At 40.1% G+C, this 22334-nt stretch overlaps 2 protein-coding genes across 9 annotated transcripts in view; both read right to left on the bottom strand.

The window, feature by feature from the left end:
* Positions 1 to 16603, bottom strand: part of ARHGEF12 (Rho guanine nucleotide exchange factor 12) — a 152743-nt gene extending 136140 nt beyond the window's left edge. Inside the window, exon 1 of one of the 4 annotated variants that reach the window (XM_003819979.7) lies at positions 15577 to 16603. In XM_003819979.7, the coding sequence (XP_003820027.1) occupies positions 15577 to 15608 (32 nt within the window). In that variant the 5' untranslated portion in view covers positions 15609 to 16603. The remainder of the gene's footprint in view (positions 1 to 15576) is intronic. The other 3 variants (XM_055094994.2, XM_003819978.7, XM_008973395.6) reach the window with 3 other exon arrangements.
* A 2579-nt stretch (positions 16604 to 19182) lies between these two features.
* Positions 19183 to 22334, bottom strand: part of TLCD5 (TLC domain containing 5) — a 9209-nt gene continuing 6057 nt past the window's right edge. For all 5 annotated transcript variants that reach the window (XM_003819980.7, XM_057299270.2, XM_034933896.3 and 2 more), the window contains one exon: positions 19183 to 22334. This exon is cut by the window's right edge. The gene's annotated coding sequence lies outside the window, so the exon portion shown is untranslated.

The following is a 22334-nucleotide window of genomic DNA, read 5'->3' as shown; positions in this document are numbered from 1 at the left end:
GTGTGGGCTATGTTGGTTCTGATAATAGGCAGGAAGAGGCTTATCTGCCCAGAGCACTGTGTGGTCCCACAAGTACATGTAACAGATCCCCTTATGGGGAGAATGACAATAGGTAGGGCCCAGGCCCTGGGAAACTGGTTCCACCCTCCTGAGCATGGGAGACACAAACCCCAGCCAGGCAAACAAAGCACACCTGTAACTCAGGCAGAGGCAAAGCACAGGGCCATTGCCACACACCCCTTTCCCCACCCACACGGCGAAAAGAAAAAAAACACAAGTGTTTTAAGGCTCAGAAGATGACTCTATAGCTATAAAAGATAAAACCTTTTTATCTTTAAATGGCAGAAAATATAAACTAAATGATAAAGATAACACTATAACAACGCAAATAAAAATATTATCTCCACTGCCACTTAAACACACGCAGATTCTTGATAAGAAAAAACTGCAACCCAACTTACTTACATCATTTATGCTTCCAAAGGCCTGATTATCTACTATTAATATATTACATATATGAGATAGGCCTTAAACTTCTTAAAAGGACTTTAAAATAATTATGATGGAAAATGATCTATAAGCAAAACAGATGAGGCATCAAAAAAGTTCAATGTTTACAGATGTGTATATATTTAAAGCAACTAATAACAAACCTAAACACAATGTTTAGGTTCACTCTTTAGAGCAAATGAGACAAAATCCCTCATGTCAGAAATCTGGAAAAGAAAATAGGGAAAACAGGTGATTAAGAGTACAAAGGATAAGATGTAGTTATTAAATTTTAATGTGAAGGCAACACTTTAATGGTATTGTTGAAGATAAAATCTATTTTCTGGGTTTCATCCAATTGATTGATCTAGATGAGCCAATAACCACAAACGACTGTGACCAGTAGTTTCAAAAAAGCGAGCATCGGAGTAATAATCCCAAGTCTTCTGTTTAGAAACTATGTCAGCTTGGGTATTAGTGAACCTCTCAGAGGCTCATTTTTCCCAGTTTTAAAACAGGGACAACAGTATTTAGCTTAGTTGAAAGGTTAAAAAAGACAATGCACAGGAAGTACCTAAAACAGTGAGCAGTACTTAATATGTACTCAATAAATGTAACATCCGGCCGGGCGCAGTGGCTCATGCCTGGAATCCCAGCATTTTGGGAGGCCGAGGTGGGCAGATCATCTGAGGTCAGGAGTTCGAGACCAGCCTGGCCAACATGGTGAAACCCCGTCTCTACTAAAAATACAAACATTAGCCGGGCGTGGTGGCAGGTGCCTATAATCCCAGCTAATCAGGAGGCTGAGGCAGGAGAATTTCTTGAACCAGGGAGGCGGAGGTTCAAGTGAGCCAAGACCATGCCACTGCACTCCAGCCTCCAGCCTGGGCGACAGAGCGAGACATTGTCTCAAAAAAAAAAAAAAAAAAAAAATATATATATATATATATATATATATATTCCTTTCCTACATCCCAAGTATCTTGATAGGCCTAAATTTCACCTTTTTTTTTTTTTGAGACGGAGTCTTGCTCTGTTGCCCAGGCTGCAGTAGGGTGATCTCGGCTCACTGCAAGCTCCGCCTCCCGGGTTCATGCCATTCTCCTCAGTCTCCCGAGTAGCTGGGACTACAGGCGCCTGCTACCACACCCAGGTAATTTTTTTTGTATTTTTAGTAGAGACGGGGTTTCACCGTGTTAGCCAGAATGGTCTCGATTTCCTGACCTTGTGATCCGCCCGCCTTAGCCTCCCAAAGTGCTGGGATTATAGGCGTGAGTCACCGCACCCGGCCAATTTCACCCATTTTTAAAAATGCTCTTTGTCACCTACATCACATCTTGTCATCTTTCAAAGTCTAAAATATTAGAGCAACAAGTAATCATGATTTAAACACTGTCTTACTAATCAAACTACTGTAGTTTCCAGAATCCTTCTCTGACCAAAAGATCACCATATTTATCACATTTTCACTGGATGCACAAAGTATATATAGGCTTAATCAGTTGCTATTTCCAAGAGACTGATAATGAGTAAGAGGTTCTCCTTCAAGTAGTGACTAAAACAATGCCCAATCCATAAAATGTTACTTCCTCTGTTCAAAAGCAATGAACATCTAAAACTTCTTAGATTCCAACTTACACCAATGTCTTTTCCATTTTGGTCTAAATAGTTCACTGAAATATAACTAAACTGAAAAATAAAATAAAAAGGAAAACATAAAAAGACAGTATGTGATAGAAAGTAACCACATTTTTAAAATTTGGAAATAAGATCAATTTAATCATTATTATTTCATTCTACAACTTCCCCCAAATACACATACTTCTCACCTTTTTTTTTTTTTTTTTGAGACGGAGTCTTGCTCTGTCACCCAGGCTGGAGTGCAGTGGCGCGATCTCAGCTCACTGCAAGCACTGCCTCTCAGGTTCAAGCCATTCTCCTGCCTCAGCCTCCCCAGCAGCTGGGACTACAGGTGCCCACCACCACACTCGGCTAATTTTTCATATTTTTAGTAGAAACGGGGTTTCACCATGTTAGCCAGGATGGTCTCGATCTCCTGACCTCATGATCCGCCCACCTCGGCCTCCCAAAGTGCTGGGATTACAAGCGTGAGCCACCGCGCCTGCCACATACTTCTCACTTTAATCTTCAGCACAGATGAATAAATATCACTCTATCATGTAAATTTCTTCATTTTAAGATATAATTCAGCAGGTAGCAAGAGCTCAAAATAACTGCCAAGACAATGACCTACACAGAACAGGCATTCAATATTTACTGAATAAATAAACAAACTGATGTTAATAAATACAGAACTGGACAAATTCTGAGTGATCGAAGGCAGATTTAAAAGTATACTGCCAATCCAAACTAACCCATTTTGTGAAGAGATGTTCCACGGTCTGAATTGAAATAACTCTTAAATCTATTCCTCACTCGCAAACGCATTTAATTCTAACAATAGCCTGAAATATAAAAGATAAGGAATATTATCACAGCAAGGGAAAAAAACTATCTTAGCCACAGCTGCTAAAAATACATATGGATTCAAAAAGATCTTACAAGCACAGATGAAAGTTCTAGCAAAACCTAGCTAATTCCTGAGGTTTAAACAATAACAGCTACTATGACTTACTGAGCTCTCTCTTACGATGTGCTAGGTACTCACACACACTCTCATTTAATCGTCACGACAATTCTGCAAAGTAGGTATTCTTCCCATTTTTACAGATGAAAAAATTAAACTGCTGATCAGAGAGGTAAATTTGCCCAAGGTCTCCCAGCTAGTAACAGAACAAATGCGACACACCAAAACCCAGGCTCTTTTCTCTATATCATGCTCCTTCAGTTCCCTTCCACTGCTCCTCTCTTACAAGGGCTAAAATATATAAATAAATAAATACATACACACACATACACACACACATAATTAAGGGCTGAGATATCTTTTCCTTTAAAAGCTACTTTTTATCTCTGACAAAAAATGATAGCTTCAAAAAAAAAGTCGGCCAGGGAGTCAAAATTAATATAATTACTATTACATATCCATATAATATTTGACTTACTTTCTATTTTTGGAAACAGAATTGTACCTGGTTCCTTTTAAGCTATAATTGTATGGTGAGAAGCTTCTCCTTTTTTACTGTTCACATCCAGGCAACACACCCAATTTAACTTTATACACTGTCTCAAGAATTCTAATCATGCAGGGCTTCCTGGTAAATACAGTAACTACTATAGAGACCTCAAACATTCCCCCAAATTGTGCAACTAACAATTGCAACTAAAATACAACCAAGGTACAAGTATATTATCCTAACAAAGGTACACACTGGGTATCCCTTACCCAAAATGCTTGGGGCCAGAAGTGTTTCATTTTGAATTTTTTTGTGTTTTGGAACATTTACATATACATAGTAAGATATCTTGGGAATGGGACCCAAGTCTAAACACAGAATTCATTAATGTTTCACGTACACTCTATATGCACAGCCTGAAGGTAATTTTTTATTATTATTTTTTTTTGAGACGGCGTTTTGCTCTTGTTTTCCAGGCTGGAGTGCAGTGGCATGATCCTGGCTCGCTTGAACCTCCACCTCCCTGGTTCAAGCGATTCTCCTGCCTCAGCCTCCCGAGTAGCTGGAATTACAGGCATGTGCCACCATGCCCAGCTAATTTTGTATTTTTAGTAGAGATGGGGTTTCTCCATGTTGTTCAGGCTGGTCTCAAACTCCCAACCTCAGGTGATCCGCCTGCCTCGACTTCCCAAAGTGCTGGGATTACAGGCTTGAGCCACCATGCCTGGCCCCCACCTAACGGTAATTTTATACACTACTGTAAATAATTTTGTGCATGAAACAAAGTTTGTATTATGTACTTACGTGTAGAATTTTCCACCTGTGGCACATGGCACCCAAAAAGTTTCAGATTTTGAAGCATTTCTGATTTTGGATTTTTGGATTAGAGCTACTCGACCCATACTGACAAACTATCACCTCTGAAACTAATGTTCTCAATTGTGATACAACAACAGAAAAACAGTATGAATCATGGCAAGTCAAACTTAATCTTCTTGGGCAAATTTTTATTTATTTATATTTTAAATAGACTATATTGTCACAAGTAACCAAAACCAGAATCAACTCCACTAATTCTGAAAAACTGGTTTTTCCTTCCCAAGAAAAACTCAAAATTAAGTAATTTTATTTACAAGCCAATGATAGCTACTTTTCTACTGTAGTTCCTACATGGACTCTGAAATGAGACTAGCAACATAATGTAATTAGAAAAAACTAAAGCTAACTGGATATCTATAAAGACTACTTTAATATAAGTGTCTCTGTACACAATGAAAGAAGCTAGTTAAGAAAACAAAATTAATTTGATAGTGGTACTATACTAAAATATTTCCATCATGTTATATACAATAATTATTTATTTCCTAATCTGCACAAATCCTCTTCTGCCACCTCATTGTCACCTGAAAATCTACAAACTGAAGAGATTATATCTGTTTATTTTGTGTCCCACTGTTTATTACCTAACAATCCCCCCAAAAAAAGAATGTCCTGTGAAACTGTAATCCTAGATCCATAACAGAATGTCTCATATTCCCTACAACCATGGAAATGACAAACTTACTGGTTATACTGAATGCTCATAAAATCTACGACATCTTGAATCAAAATGGAGGCTTTCAGGCCTTCAAGACAAACTAACCTGAGCAGCTGAAATTGGCATTAATGATTTCTAAACTAAAATTAGATAGATGAATTTCTTTACTTTTATATCATCTTAGAGATCATCTTAAAGATATGATAGATCCTTTCTCCGCAGAGCAAATGGCACGGGTGAACACAGGATTTTTATAAATGATTCTGATGTTCTTCTCCAAAGAAAATAACATCACTGAGAGCTCCCAGAAGACTTGGAGCCATTAAGAGCTGGGATTCCTTTCAATTGGCATCATTCCAACAGAGGCTCAGTGAGAAATGAAACCTCTGCAAATCAAATCTGTTGCAATGTTATTTTTTCCAGAGGTTAATTACCTGCTTCTGCTACAAACACACACACACACACACACACACACACACACAGAGAGAGAGAGAGAAACAGAGAGAGGCAGAGAGAAAGAAAGAAAGAAAGAAAGAAAGGAAAAGAAAAGAAAAGAAAAGAAAGAAAGAAAGAAAGAAAGAAAAGAAAAGAAAGAAAGGGAGAGGCTGGAAAAGTAGATGGCATTTTGTTGTAAGCCTCCTCCAGAAATACTCAAAATGAAATCAAAACAAGTTCGGGCTGTCAAATTCTAGATACGCTCTATGAACGTGCTCTGCTGCTTGACACCTGTCAGTCTATATAGTACTATTACCTCACCCTATCAGACAGTAATAATTTACTATGAGAAGTCACACGTTCAGACTTTATCTCTTAAAAATACTTAGTGAAATACTTGTAAGTGAAATTATGATATCCAAAAACTGCTTCAAAATAATCTAGTGAGAAGGGGGGAAAGAAAACAGATAAACCAAGATTGTCCGTACATTAACTGCTGGAGTAATAAAGGGAACAAGGGAGGTTCATCATACCACTCTCTGTACTTCTGTTTATGTTTGAATTTCCCACTAAAAAAAAAGAAACTTTCATAGACTCCAAATAACCCATTTAACAAGCATTTACTGAACTTGTTGATGTAGACTATATTATTTATTGTTCCAAATTATTTAACCTCCACTTTCCTTAAGAGGATTATACAGCCTTATCTGTTATCATGCAACTTGCAATGCCACCTGTGGAAGGACTATACATCCTTACCCCACTGACAGTGAGCTCTGACCATATGACTTGCTTTGGCCACTGACATGTGAGCTGATGTGACATACAACATGACTGAGTGAAAGCTTTAAGAGCCATTGTATGTCTGCATCTGTTTTCTTGCTCTCTCCCTCATCCACAATAATGGCACAGCCCAGACAGGGGATGCTCCTTGAGCCAGGGTTCCAAAATAAGAAACGTGAAGCAATGCTGCAGTCAATCCACAGCTGACAAGGTGTAGCATAAGCAAGAAGAAAAGCAGTGTTGTAAGCCACTGAAATTTGATAGTGTTGCTATAGCAGCATAACCTAGCAAAAGAAGACAGATACACTTATTATGGAGTAGGTGCAAAAAATAAAATTATAGGCTGGTATACATTTTTAAATGTTTCAGAAGATAAACCAAAAAAATTAACTATTGTTACCTATGAGGAGAAGGTATGAAAACTAACAGGTGTGTAGGAATACTTTTTTTTATACCATTTTATATGATTTGAATTTTCTGTGTGTGTATGCGTGTGTGCGTTTAACCTGAGCAGCAGCATCTGGGTAGTTGGATCATTTGGGCCATTTATTTTTCTTCCTTCTGCTTTTCAGTATTAAAAAATAAAAATATAATAAGGCTGCCAATAATTACTTAAAAATGAATAAGAACTATTCTTATACCCTTGAAGAACTCACGTATTAGCTAACAATTTAGCTTTAAATAAAGCCTTCCCCCATTCATTGTTAATTTTTTTAATGTCCAAGGCTAAATACTGTATATATATATTTAGGAGTATGACATACGCCATTTCTTTCTTTTTTTTTTTTTTTTTTTGAGACGGAGTCTCGCTCTGTGCCCAGGCTGGAGTGCAGTGGCGCGATCTCGGCTCACTGCAAGCTCCACCTCCTGGGTTCACGCCATTCTCCTGCCTCAGCCTCCCCAGCAGCTGGGACTACAGGCACCCGCCACCACACCCGGCTAATTTTTTGTATTTTTAGTAGAGACGGGGTTTCACCGTGTTAGCCAGAATGGTCTTGATCTCCTGACCTCCTGAACCGCCCACCTCGGCCTCCCAAAGTGCTGGGATTACAGGCGTGAGCCACCACGCCCGGCCTGTTACATGCATTTCTATCAGTTTGCTCACTTTCAGGTTTCAGCAAAGCAATATAGTGTTTTGTATATGGATGGTACGGTTACTAATCTCAAAGGAAATTCTCACAATTTCATTATTTTAGTATGCCAGTTAAATTGGCAAAGAGGTTTGCTCTAGTTACAGGTGTTCAAGGGAGAGAATACAGTCATGGGTTCTTAGTTTCTGTTTCTGGATGGGCCAGTAAAGCCCCTTCCTCATCCCTCTTTCCGTTTTATCACTAGAGACAGAAACTAAAAACCATGGCTTCAGGCTGCTGAAAGCCTAAAACAAAACAAAACAGAAGAACAACAGCAAAATAAGGCAGGTTGGACAAGCTTGCTAGGTGTTAAGTTTGGTAAATATGCCTTAACCAGTACTAGAGCAAGGAATCTATTAAGGAAACTCTTCTAGGGTAAAATCATAAAGGAGCATTGAAAGAAAGGAAAACAAGGGGAAAAATTCTAATCATGACTCTTGTGGTGATAAAACAACACTTGAATGGTTACAGAAATCAAGTTTGATAGAGTAACACTTTACTACATGAACAAGTTTTAACTTCAAGAGAGCAATATCTGAATATAGCAGTAACCTGCAAATGACTAAGAACATGTCTGTACTTTTCATCCTAAGATCTCAAAGCACTTCACAAACATTCATTTAACTCTCGTATCACCTGAGAAGTGGTGATATAATAATACATCATTATAACCATCTATCCTGCCAATACAAAATATTTAAATACCTCTTCAGCAGCATTTGCCCTAAGAAGGTCTTGCTAAACAGCCAATAAAACAGGAAATAGGCTGACAGTGCATATGCCACCAACAATCTCTGAAAAGATCAGACCTTCACCCACAAGAACCACTTCCTCTCAGTAAACCACAGAGACTGTACTGGGCAAACCACAACATATCGGCTTGTGTCTGGAACATAGGCAGATAACCCGTCTAAAATCTATGGAAGGGTATGTCTAAGCACCTTCACAGGATTTCTTGTGTTAGTAAGTGTATTTGGGGTATCTGTTACTCTTCTGGATAACATATAGCCACTTTCTGCATTACAAGATCAATTTCAGGTATCATTCCTTCAGAGGCTGATGAAGTCTCCAGTTTTTTTTTGTTTTTTTTTTTTTTTGAGACGGAGTCTTGCTCTGTCATCCAGGTAGGAGTGCAGTGGTGCAATCTTGGCTAACTGCAACCTCCGCCTCGCGGGTTCAAGTGATTCTCCTGTCTTAGCCTCCCGAGTAGCTGGGATTACAGGCATGTGCCACCTGGTCCGGCTCGTTTTTGTATTTTTAATAGAGACAGGGTTTCACCATGCTGACCAGGCTAGTCTTGAACTCTTGACCTCAAGTGATCCGCCCGCCTCAGCCTTCCAAAGTGCTGGGATTTACAGGCATGAGCCACCGCGCCTGGCCAGTTTTTCTACAACAAAATAATCTACATTTTTTTGAATCCATAAAAGATCTACAAAGTCCTCTTTGATCTTTTGAGTATATGAATGTAAAATCAACATTTATATGTAATATTTGACAAAAACTGTAGTATCGGAGTGTACCTTTAAATGACTCTAATGTGTTATATAACACCAAAAGAAAAAGCAGTGTGACAAGCAGCTAATTGAAAGCATTAACTAAAACCAGGCTCTCTTATATAGTTCCAATTTCTGCATGAATTGTTACTTGCAGTCCAAGACAGGAAACCTACTTTTCATTGGCCAGTAGATTTGCTTGTCTCTAGACACTGAGAAGCCACCCAGGCCTGTCATGTGACTGTGATCTCAAAAACCAGGACTCAGCATTTGAATTAGTAAAAGATCCTGTTTCGGTATGAATCTAAACTGCATTGGTGCATGCTAATTCAAGAGGTAAAGTTAGTGTATTTTTTCTTTTACTAAAAGTCGACACTATATACTCATGCAATTTAGGCACAGCCTCTGACCAGGCACTAGCTTCATAGGCTTCTATTGGAGTTAGAAGCTGTCTTATAGCGGTCTTTCCTATATGACTATCTTGATGATTCCAGATATTCTAAGTTGAAAAAGTAAAATGCTCTAAATTTGGCATGTTTGCAAATTTTAGTATTACCAAAATACAAAATATTAATATTAGCAAAATACAAAACAAGGACATCTATCTCAATAATTTGAAACTAAAATAGTACTAAAGAAAATATGTTAATAAAGTATTCAAAAGGTCTACAGTCTTACAGATTTTATAATAATCTAAATATGCACTTTTTCTGTTACACTGTCTTGTCATTAACAATTCTTGTAAATACAACAGCAAGAAAGTAAAATATTTCAATTTTCACAATATCCATTTTACTGAAAAAAAAAATACTGCTAAGCATTGCTATTTCACTAACATGTGGAAATAAGAGGGGACAAAACAATAAGGTAGAAATAAACCAAACATCGAGGAATGTTTTGACCTACAATTTAAGATAACGAACTGAAAAACCACTGGAAAAAATAAGAAACAACTTCCTGATGTATTTCATCATATTGCAACAAGATGATTTTCAATCAAAGGTGGCTAACATTATTTCTATACCCTACCCTTTTGTCATAGAATTGATAACATTTGTTACATTGAGGGTCCTCATATTTGAAAGAATCGCTTTGTAAAAAAGCCTTTTAGAACATGAGTAATTGCTTAATTAGTTGATTTGGTAATCATGCTGTTTGTATAAATTTGTTTCATTTGACTGTGACATATCTCATATCCATCCTAAAGACTATCTAAAATAAAAGTGAATCAAAATGACCTTGAGAATCTCTTTACCCATATTTTTGCAGTAGGAGAGCAACTGAGAAAAAGCTAATGAAATATTAAGATAAGCTGATTTTTAGACAATGGATCAACAGAAAGCATACAGCTTGGCTAAGCAAAGAGTAAGGGAAGGGGACCGGAAAGGATAATGAATAACCGTCTGAAACATTTAGAATCATACAAACATAAAATGGGAAGAGAGCATTATTTAGCCTGGTACAGCAAGTACATACAAGTAACAGGACAACTTAAAAGAAAAGTTAGACATAAAGATCAGGAAAAACTTCCTGACAGCAAGATCTATCAGACTGTGCTTCAGTCTCCTGAGGAAGTGACAAAAGCTTTATCCTCAAGAGATATTTAAAATTAGAATGGGTAAGGTACTAGAAACTATGCTGTAAGAGAAAAATCCAACTGACTTCATCAAGCTGGAGAGTTACTAAAGGAAAATAGCACAGAAAAATACAGTACAAAGAAAGACAATAATTTAAAATGAAAAAAAAAATGGGGGACTTGAGAGCCAGAAAATCTAGGTTAAAATCTTGGGTCTGCCCTTTCTAGTTTTATAATCTTGACTTAAAATCTTGACTTAAACTGTATGAATTAGCTTAAAGTGTAAATGACAGAAACATGATCTGCCCTGTACTGAACTGAAAATATTGTAAATGTTAAAGAATTATACTACCACAGGATATCATTACCTACATGATGGTATTTTACTCAAAAGAAGGCAAAAATATAATTTTGTTGATTTAAAAATTTTAACTCACATGGCACTATTTTGAAAACCTGTAATTATTATAAGGGAAAGGAGCATGTCTTCAAGTAAAGCTCAGGAACATCATCGAAACCAAGTTTTAACAGAAAAGACCAAAAGAAGTTAAGCTACTATTCTTGAAAATGTGTCATGGTCAATTTCTAGGAAACAAGCAAGTATATAAGAAACATTTCTAATAATGTCAGACAACCATGATGCAAAAGAGTCCCTTCAATTACCTCTGGGAACCAGTATGTTATCTTGCTGTTTCTGTGACCCGTATCAGTTTGGGAAGCAATTCATACCCACCACTGGATGACATTTAGAAGAGGCAACCACATATGTACAATGAAATATTTTCCAACTGTTTTCCCTGGAATCGCAATGCTCCACAGAAAAATATGTAAAATTCACCATTTATGGATTCCATGAATGTTCGCCTCAAATTTCATTTTTTAAACTGAAAACTCAAACTTAGTTAAAAAACAACAACAGCAACAACAAAAAAAACCACTGGGCTCGGTGGCTCAAGCCTGTAATCCCGGCACTTTGGGAGGCCGATGGCTCAAGCCTATAATCCCAGCACTTTGGGAGGCCGAGGCGGGTGGATCACCTAAGGTCAGGAGTTCAAGACCAGCCTGGCCAATATGGTGAAACCCCGTCTCTACTAAAAATACAAAAATTAGCCAGGCATGGTGGTGGGTGCCTGTAATCCCAGCTACTCAGGAGGCTGAGGCAGGAGAACCACTTGAACCTGGGAGGCGGAGGTTGCAGTGAGGGGATCATGCCACTGCACTCCACCGTGGGTGACAGAGCAAGACTCAAAAAAGGAAAAAACCTACATGTTAACTCGATGGTATATACATGTTAACAACTGGAAACCACCAATGTGTTAAGTGGTATTCCAAGGTTAACATATTTTTGTAATGATTTCAAATAAAGCTTCTCTTGTCACCTTACTGAATATGAACATCATATAAATGTACCATTAATCAGGAAGACTACAACACTGTACTTTCAAAAAAAGTTACTTTAGATTCTGCATGTTGACTCATGTAAAACTGTACAAGCGAATGTACTATTGCATACCTTTATGACTCAAGATTTTATACTGAACTAAAAAGGCAAAGATAAAACTGAATACAAAACTAACACTGTGATCTTTGGCCCCCATTTCAATGTTGTATTTATGGACTGGCTGACTTTACAAGAAAAGGTTACAAATAATTTCACCTTGCCGAGAGATGACTCATGCAACGTTGAAAATAACATATAAACATGAGTAGCTCTTCTTTTTTTAATCAAAAGCATTATACAGCAATTTTGACAGAAAAAGTATCATTAATGAAAAGTATCATTAATTACTGGGTACAGGCATATAAAGTCACAGGTTTCCACACTCACTTTAAAAATCTGCTGAAGTTAAACAGCTTAAAGCTGAATTCAGTGCTTTAAAAAAATTGTATCAAAAACCTGTCTTTATCTATAAATCAAAAACTACAAAATTCATAAGCCCTAGCCAACACAAAAGTCCATTTATTTCAAGGAAGAACCCTATAACTTTCCTACCTGTACTGTCCCTGAAAATTCAATGTTACAGACACTGGCCTGAAATCATTTACTGAGTCTACTGAAAGGGCATTCTCTCCTGTCTACCTCTCAGAAGAAATTCCAATTGCTATAGGACCCCTAAATTCTCAGGGATACAAGAAAGACATGTAGGAGGATTGGAAACGATTAGGATGTATTTTAAGACTGAATGCAGCAATCAATGCAGACTAAAAAGCAGCAATCAGACATTTCTACACTTGTCAAGTGCTCATTCTAAACGATGAAAACTACAGACTCCAGGGCTCATAAATTGCTTACCATTTTTTTTAAAGCTGTTTGGATATACTACATAGAAGTAATAGCTACCACGAACATAGTTTGAGTTTAAAGTCTTTTAAAAAGTTTGAGTTTTAGGTTTTAAGGGGTGCGGACTGGGGAGTAAAAGATGAAGGGAAAGAGAAGAGAGCAAGTTAATGTGTTGATTTAACTACAAAATAATAACAGGATGTAACAGAGTTCTGAGTATCCAAAGTGACCAATCAGAGCCTAAACATAGCTGAATTCCATCCCAGCCCCAGCACGTCCCTAACACAAGAATAAAACCCTTATCTTGTTCAGCCATGTGTCGCCTGCCACAAACTGCAAAACAGAACAACGCCCAAAACCAGCTAGTCTGATTTCAACTGAGGACAGACAGACTCTGTAGTCAGAAGCACCACAATGAAAGAACTCTAACTCACACAGCTGGCCTGGTGGTTCTGCACACTCTACGAAACAAAGCCATACCACATACAGCACTTCAAACTTGAAAGGATCTCTATCTAAAAAGCTACACTGGCGCTGTTAATTTTCCAACAGTTCTAGAGTCAGCAAAATATACCTACAGTAAGAGTTAGACACTACGAAAAAAGGATGAGGTAGGGCTGACAGAAAGCTAGAAACTATTATATACTCGTAACTTTGTTAAGACACCTTGGCAGAGAAATAATACTAAACCAGTACCTCCAGATTTCACCCCAACATATATTCATATTAGGAACAACTACTCTCTTAACAGCAAACGGATGCTTTATATTTACAAAATATATTTAAATGTGGTCAAATAAGAATAATTCTTAATAAAAAAAGACCCTAGTAAAAAAAAATCCTACGAAACAGGTCTCAGCAGTGCTTATTAATTGGCTTTCCAAGGTTGTTTCTTTAAAAAAAAAAAAAAAGTAAAATTAGGCAGCAGCACCTGAACCAGTTCAAAAAACATTAATGCCCAAACCAATTTGCAGATTAATCTTACAATATTCATTTTGTAATCTCTTGTGCCTAGCACAGTGCCTGGCCAAAAAAAAAAAAAAAAGAAAAAGAAAAGAAACAGGCTTTCAGTAATTTCACACTTATTGAATGTTTATATGCCATCTAAGTTATAAAGAGGATACAAATTCCAAGATTCTATTTCCAAGATAACGAGAAGACAAGGAAAATCCCTGAGAAGCAATGCTGAAGAAAAACCATTACTTGAGGGCTTTTCACTCACTTGTGTGTGGAATGAGTCCGTTCTGTTTCCATAAATTAAACACCTCAGCATCGCAATGAAAACCAACATTACATTAGTTCCTAGTAAGACTTTTGTTTACAGCCTCAACAGAAAGAGCGAGAATTGAATGAAGCAGGAAAACAATTATCCCCACACCCGTAAAAGTGATTTCTCAGAAGCAAAACACCCTGAAAGGAAAAAAATGGGGATAACCAGAAGAAAGTAAGATAAGCATTGTCAATACTTATATTAAGTGTATTCTTGGAAAAGTTAAAAATTATTTCATTGAAAATGAAAACCCACTTTGAAAAATACACAAAGAGTAAATATAAATACTTTAAATATTTAACAGACTCTTTTAAGTGAACATTCATGTGATGCTGGAAAGCATCAACAGGAAGAGGAAGTTCTGTTTCTGGAGTAGCTGTTATGGTATGATAATGGAATTTGGCCCTTTTAAAATCAACAAATGAGTCTTACAATTGGGTAAAACTCTTATTAGGAAATTAAGACTACTTTGTGCAGAAGCACTATTGTTGCACTTTTCATCAAAGAGCTTTGGCCCTCTAATTCAGTTACTTGATCTATTTTTTCACGGTGTAATAATTCGAAGACTGGCTTAAAAATAAAGCAAGCTGACAAATCTGGGACTAGCATGCAGTGTCATAATTAAATTGAGAATGAAATGTGGTCAAGGAATCAATATGCTTTTTATCCCTTACCCTATAAACAAGAGTAACTTAGGATAAGCAAACTGCACTTCAACCACACATGGTCTAGCTCAATTCGCCACCCACCACCATGCAACACTGGTAGGTGCTATAAAGGACAGACACAGAACTCAACAAATTCAGCTGCGCGCTTACACTATGCTTACGGTTTCTATCTCTTAAACGCCAAGTGTTTCTGGAAGACGAAATATTTAAATACAAGAATTAAAAGCAAACCCCATGATTTACCCTCATTTCTTCAGCTCCTGGACATTGCTTCCAGCAAGAACCTGTGATTTACTGGTAATGTCAACATTCTGGAAAGTTATTAGATAATAATTAAACACCGTGCAGGTCAACATCTGAAAGAGATCAAGTTCCCAGATCACCATGCAGTAGGCTCAACGTTAAGTTCACAGGTAGAAATTCCTAAAATGTAATTGTCTTGAGAATCTACTGCAGGACACGGCTAAAGCTGATAAATAATACACCAATACCGAGCCGACTTCAGGCACCGACCTTCACCTAAAATGACCTTCTCCTCTGATTTCCAGACGAGTACACAATCCTAATGCACACCACAGGCGGAAAACCACAATCATGGTTTTGCCTCCCCCTTCTCTGAGAATCGGAAGGGAAGTTTCTCTCCGGAAAAATTACATTTCCAAAAGCCAATCAACTGGATAACTCGGCAGCAACCCCAGGCTAACTGCACAGCTCCGAAACAACCCTCTTTCCTCTGCCTGTCAACTTCGCTGGCCAAAGGCAATCTGCAATCAGCGACTCCCCTGCTAGGTCGGGCCCGATTCCGGGAGGCCGAACGAAGGAGGAATTCATACCAACCTGTCGGTGATAGTAGACTGTGTGCCACTCATTGGGGCCCTTGGCGAGAGGTCCTCCTTTTATCCAACTTGCATTTTACAGTAACCCCTCCTCCCCACGCCCAGTGCTCTGGGATCAGGCCCAACTCCGTCAGGGACACAAAAGTCCAACTCAAAACTCCATTCAGTCATCTAGACCATCCGATTGTAAGGGGTCAACGGATGCGGCTTGGAGCAAAACAAGTTATCTCCCAAAACGAATTGAGAAAGCCAGGGAGCGAGTCAGTCCAGAGTGAGTCGAGCTAGCGAGAAATCCTCCAGAAGGCACAAGGATAAACTTCCTCAGAGAGGGAAATCCGCGCGCAGTGGGAAGGGGACCCGGGACTCCCGCCGGGGCTGGGGCGGGATCAGCTCACGGACGGGTGTCGGCTCCTCCTCCGGAGTCTCGGGGCCTCGAACTCCCCGCCTCGGCAAGGGCCGGGGCCCTCCCTCCCGGCTCTCTATCTGGGGCTGCCGGCTGCTCGTGGCCGCAGCGTTGGCCGCGTCTCCGGCCGTCCCGCGCCGGGCTCGCGCGATTCCATGTCCCGGGCCCGGGGCTCCTCCTGTGCTCGCCGCCCCCACCAGGCTCCCGGTGCTGGGACGAGCCGCTGGCGCCGGCGGAGAGGTCCCGCGGCCCGAGGTGACAGGGACCCGGGTCTCTCAGCGCCGCGGACTGCTCCCCATCCCTTTGAGGCCCGGACTCTTCCGCAATCGCCAGAGGCGGCGGCTCCTCCCCGACGCTCCCCGCGAGGGGCGGGAGATGCCCGTCCGGCCCGGCCTAGAAGCCCTGGTCCGGGAGGCGGAGGCGGAGGCGGAGGCGGCGGCGTCTCCCCGCGCAGGGCCGGCTCGCCGGGTTCTGGAGGCCCTCGCGGGCGCGCGCGCAGACAGCGGAGGAGGCCGGCGGCCGTGGGGGCCGCGCAACCGCGGGCGCGCGCGCGGGTTCCGGTTCCGGTTCTGGTTTCCCGGCCCTGGCCGCGTCCGGCGCGAGCTCGCGCTTCCCGTCCCCCGCCGACTTTTTTGGCCCCCCTCCCCTCTGACTTCGGGAAGCCGCCTCACCCGGGATCCCTCCGCCTCTCAGGGCCGCGCTCTCGCCCTTGAACGGACGCCTCCGCCGGAGCCCGGTTTGGGAGAGCGGCAAAGTAGTCCTACGGGGCAGAGGGAGGTGGGACCCGTGCAGCCCCGGGAGGCCCACCCACCTCCCGCGGCGCCTGGGCCCCTGAGTGCCGAGACATGCCCCTTCGAGTCCAGTTTGTACTAAGTCGACTTTCACCAGAGACCGCCCGAGAGCGCCCCCCAGATCCCGAGGACATGGTGCCGGGAGGCTCTTTGAAAATTACCAGCCCCCCTTGTCCTGGAAACTTTTATTACTTAAGGGAATGTATTATCTCTCCTGTCTTCTGGCTGCACGCGTTCTGCCGGTTCCCGGCCGGCGCCCCTCGCTGCCTCCGCAGGCCCCGCTCACCTGGGCACCTGCCGGCTCCGGGGGGAGAGCGCCGCATGAGCGGGAGGCGCAGGGCTGCGGGAGAGCAGCTGGGGACTGCAGCCAGGGTTTCTCGGTATAAATATTACTTTTAGGCTGTTTCTGCCTTGGCAAAATGAAATGTGTTATTTGCCAAATTGATAAAGCATGGTGCTTTCCATGGCGACTTAACAAGCGTGTTGTGGAAAGAACTGGGAGAAGAAAATGAAGTATATTTATCCAGTAAATAGCATTACGGTTCTCTCCGAAGGATTCCCAAACGGAATCCTTCGGTTTTTTCCCCTACTGGGTAGAGAGCTTTAGATACCCATCTAGTTTTATGATTGAATAATTCAGTATTATGGCAATTTAGGTACCACATATAATACAGTTCTTCAGTTCTGCCTGCAAACATCCAAAGTGGCTATTCCCTTTATCCAACTATTTTCAGACTTTTGAGCTTAAACCTATGTTGGTGACAAGGGATTTCAGCCATTTTGTGGAATCCAAGTAGCAAATCAAATCTAATAAACAGTGGATGTGGAGAGAGGAAACAATTACCTCTTAACAATGCTGTTGCAAAAAGTCATTCCGCAACAGTTCATGAAAGGATCATTATCCCCGAATAGAGGCATGAGCTCACGCTGACGTTAGTTAGAACGGGGGGGAAAAAAAGGAAAAGATAAACAGAGACCAGAGACGACTCTTTATTGCTCGATTTTTTAGGTTCAAGGCACAGCCAGCTAATTTTGTAATGTTTATTTTTGGAAAGAATAGAAGCAGATTAGCCAAGGCACTTCCCTAATGATGAGACCAGGACACATTGCCACCTGCTGGTGTATTCTAGCATGACAATTCTACCCTGAAGACTCTTAATTTTTGAGTGTTTACATGTAACTGGAAGGAATCCCATTCACATATATATATATATACACATATATACACATATATACATATATATGCATATATATGCATATATATACATATATATGCATATATATACATATATATGCATATATATACATATATACATATATATACACACATATATATATACTGACCAAAATGCAAACCTTATCCCCAAACTTAATCTTTCTTAAAAGTACTAAATATCTTATTTTCCCCTATCCTAATAATGTTACAGTGTAAGTATAAAATTAATTGAACCCAATGACTCATCAAATCATGTATTTTGGAGTTCCTCTCTTCCCTTAATACTTGAGGGAAGCCTCAATACTTAAGCTTCAGGAATAAAACAAACTGGGAAAGTTTCCTAATTCACCTTCTCTTCCTTGCATACAAAACCTCTTGGCAAGCTGCTTTCAAGATCTTTCCAAACTTAAACAGACCCACGGTTCTAGCTGTGAGCAAAGAAGGCATTTTGCTGTGGGAAAGCTTCAGAAGATGGTAAGCAAAAGATTGAATTAAGCCAGTGGTTATTCATTCCAGAACTAATTTTTTTAAATGATGAAAATCTCTATAGTCACCTACAAAGCATTAATGATTAAAAAAAAAAAAAACTGAAAGCCTCTTTAAAGCTGCCGATAGCTCAACTGTTCTAAAGGCTGTAACTATAGGATGCCTTCAGAAAGTCAAGCCAGTCTGGGTAGAACACACTCCTCAGGGTCCGTAGTACTTTACCTAGAAAAATGACATTGATGACCCAATCCACTGGGAAAACCTTTGAGGAGGTTTTCCAATGGGGATGATTCTAAACCACATTCTCATCCTCTTGTCCATTCTTTCAACATGCTTACTAAGTATCTACCATGCATCCCAGACTGTTTTAGGCATTGGTAGTACAGTCCTCAAGACAGGGCCTCCAGCTGTCTTCAGATGATGTCTCTGATGTCAACTCACTTGACATCAACATTTTCAAGACAAGTGTCCAAACAGGTGGCAGAACAAGAAACACATTAAGGTTCTTCCTCTCTCTTTTGGCAAACTGTTTTGTGTATGTCAATTGTTACCCCCCAAAATAAAAAAAAATAGGGGGAATGATGGATAATGAACAGCAGATTAGAGATATTCACTAGTAAGTATGAATAGAGGTCAACATTTCTACAGGTCAAAAGGCTTTTTTTAACTTCTTGGCAAAACCACCACATAAATATAAAGACAGACTCTGGATTTATAAAAAGTTGTTTTACTTTTATAAAATTTAGTACAAATCTTATGGAAATATAAATCGTTCTTGAACAGTGTTCGTTATCATTACACAGTAATCCAGTGCAAATGAGTACTTCATTTTGTCCGAGTATACCACACATTAATTAGCCCTTCATTTACCTGTGGTTTCAGAACTTAGCATTGTCTTAACTGCTGAGTCATCTTCAGTTCACATTGTTCTCTCAGAAGTTTTTTCATAGTTATTAGTAACAACATCAAGAAAAGCTGAAATGAGGGATTCCCTTCCCCTTACCAATTATTCATATTTCTCACCATTCAAAAAAACCTACATACAGTTCCATGAAAGTGTCCCCAAAACAACAAGATCTGCAGTCCCTTCACTTCTGAGGAGTAAGAGAGAAAAAGAATTGGTACCAGATTAAGCCTGTTCATTTGTCTGGTATGGAACAGGTTGCACTGTGCCAAAATTCAAGAGCCAGCTTTTTTTCTCTTTTTTAAGCTCATGTGCCAAGCCACTCTTTTCTACAAGCTTTTGCTAAAATCAGCATTCCTCAGCATCCTACTTTGACCACAATTTTGTTGGAAAGACGCTTACCAGCATTTTAGGGGCGCTCATCATCGAAAAAAAAAGTGGAGATTAAGAAAAAAAACAGGAAGTGGAGATGCTGTCAGATTATCTCAATGCCCAGCAAAACTCTTTAACCAAATGACATTCATTTTTAAAGACCCACTGTTAACATGCATTTAAAGTTACTGTTTCCTTAACAGTGATGACTTTATACCATTCCAACCACTCCCTCATGCCTGGTTTCTGTGGCCAAGACCATTTTCCATTTTCAAGACCGCTCATGGCTGGGCACGGTGGCTCATACCTGTAATCCCAGCACTTTGGGAGGCCGAGGCGGGTGGGTCATGAAGTCAGGAGTTCAAGACCAGCCTGGCCAACATGGTGAAACCCCGTCTCTACTAAAAATACAAAAAGTAGCCAGGCATGGTGGCACACGCCTGTAGTCCCAGCTACTCGGGAGGCTGAGGCAGGAGAATCACTTGAACACAGAAGGCGGAGGTTGCAGCGAGTTGAGATCACACCACTGCACTCCAGCCTGGGCGACAGAGCAAGACTCTGTCTCAAACAACAACAACAACAACAACAACAACAAAAAACACCATTCATTACGTTAGATTACCAGTGGCCATGGAATGGACTGATGCTTCCTACTGACCAGCCTTGACTCCAGTAGCACCATATGCTTGCTCACCCACTGAGCTAATCAAACACCATTGACTTCAATAACATGGTAAAAATAAATAATCAATAAATACATAAATACTTCATATTTCCATAAAAGCCCTACATTAAAGACCTCCATTAATAAAATGCCGCATAATGTATTTATGAAATATACTACAGGGTATTTCATTCATTCACAATAGGTTTAAACTCAGGCAAAGAAGAAACAAGTAACCTATCCAAAGTGAGTGAGTAGCTCTCCAAAGTGGCAAGTGAGTAGCAAAATTAGTTAAAAGAACCCAGGAATTCTGGATTCTTAACCCCTTGTTCTAAGCTTATATTCTTGCTTCTCTTGGAGACTGTCACACTAAGAATTATTATTTTTTTCCTTCCAAGACTGGCCTTGTTTTATTAGTTTGTTCATAGAGTGGTACCTTTTTAGTAAAAATAAGAAAAGTAGGAGGAGTACTAAAAGGGAATGTATCTAAAATGAAAAAAAAAAATTAACCTCATCCCCCTGAGGCCAGTACACACTTTAAAGTCTTTGGCTCTAGTTTGCAATATGTACAGCAGAGCTGAAATCTAAACTGCCATCTCAAGCACAGTGGAATCCACATGATAAATCCCTATGGAATTTAGTCATAGCCTCAAATGCCTAGGAGATTAATGCACAAAAGCCCTGAGAACTGGCATAGTTTTCCTGGTAGGGCAGAACCCATGTAACAGGACTCAGTAAATCTACCCACACTTCATTCATCTCAGATCCAAAGCCCTAACTCTATAGGTTTTGTGCAGAAAAGAGTTAACATAGCAGGCCTAAACTGCTATCCTTGGAGAGGCCTGATTACAGGGTTGGCCACTGGCCGGCATTTGGGAACTTAGATTTTGGAGGGGCTCCCACAATTAACTGATAAGACTGGCTTACTGTGTCTGAACTGCTTGTGCAAACAATATGGCTTATGCTGAACACCTGCTTTCCTTTTGAGAGTCTTGAATTTTGCTATCTGCCAGGGAAAGGCTGCCTAGATGACCTGTCCTCAGTAAAAACTTTGGGCACTGAGTCTGTAGTGAGCTTGTCCAGTAGACAACTCATTCACATGTCGTAACAAATCACTGCTAGGGGAATTAAGTGCATCCTGTGTGATTCCACTGGGAGAGGACTCTGGAAACTTGTGCTTGCTTTACCCTAGACTTTGTCTCAGGTGCCTTTTCCTTTTACCGATTTTTCTTTGTATCTTTTCACTATAATAAATCAAAACTATAAGTAAGACTATATGCTGAGTCCACTGAGTCTTCCCAGAGAATTACAGAACCTGGCAGTGGTCTTGGGCACCTCTGGCACAGTTGGTATAGGAGGTTCAGTAAGTAGCCCTCCCCTTCACTGCCACAGTTTCACTCTCACCCTCCTATGCCCCTCTGTTTAAGCGACCCAATTCCCCGACCTAATGTTCAGAATGTCAAAGGCGTGTCTCTTCCTGAAAGCCCCTCACTTTATAGTAAATGGGGTAAACTTAGATAAATTGCTATATGGAAAGCAGAAATAAGTGTTTATTGAAAGAGTTACTTCTCAAAGGAACAAGAAATAGCACTAATCTTTTTTGAGTTCCTTTCTAAACTGCCTGAACATCAAACCTCCCAGGGACAGGAGGACCCAGGGTCACCACAAATGAAAACAAATGCCAGTTGTACTCACTTCACAGTTCTGACTTATTCCCAACTACCATGGAGTATTCTCACTTTCTACAACTGTGCTACTGTAGAAGTTAGTGTTTTAATACTGGTATATGCTCGGCTTGAAGACTGACCAAATTGATCAATACATTTAGCCCTTTTTTGAAACCTAAGTTTGTTATAAGTATAATTATGTAACAGTCATATTTCCAACCTGGTTCCCATGGCTGACTTAACCCAATCCATAATC

Source organism: Pan paniscus, chromosome 9 (assembly GCF_029289425.2).
Source record: "Pan paniscus chromosome 9, NHGRI_mPanPan1-v2.0_pri, whole genome shotgun sequence".
NCBI classification, from domain to species: Eukaryota; Metazoa; Chordata; class Mammalia; order Primates; family Hominidae; genus Pan; species Pan paniscus.
The sequence above is the reverse complement of the archived record's forward strand: the minus strand, read 5'-3'. Positions and strand labels throughout refer to the sequence as shown.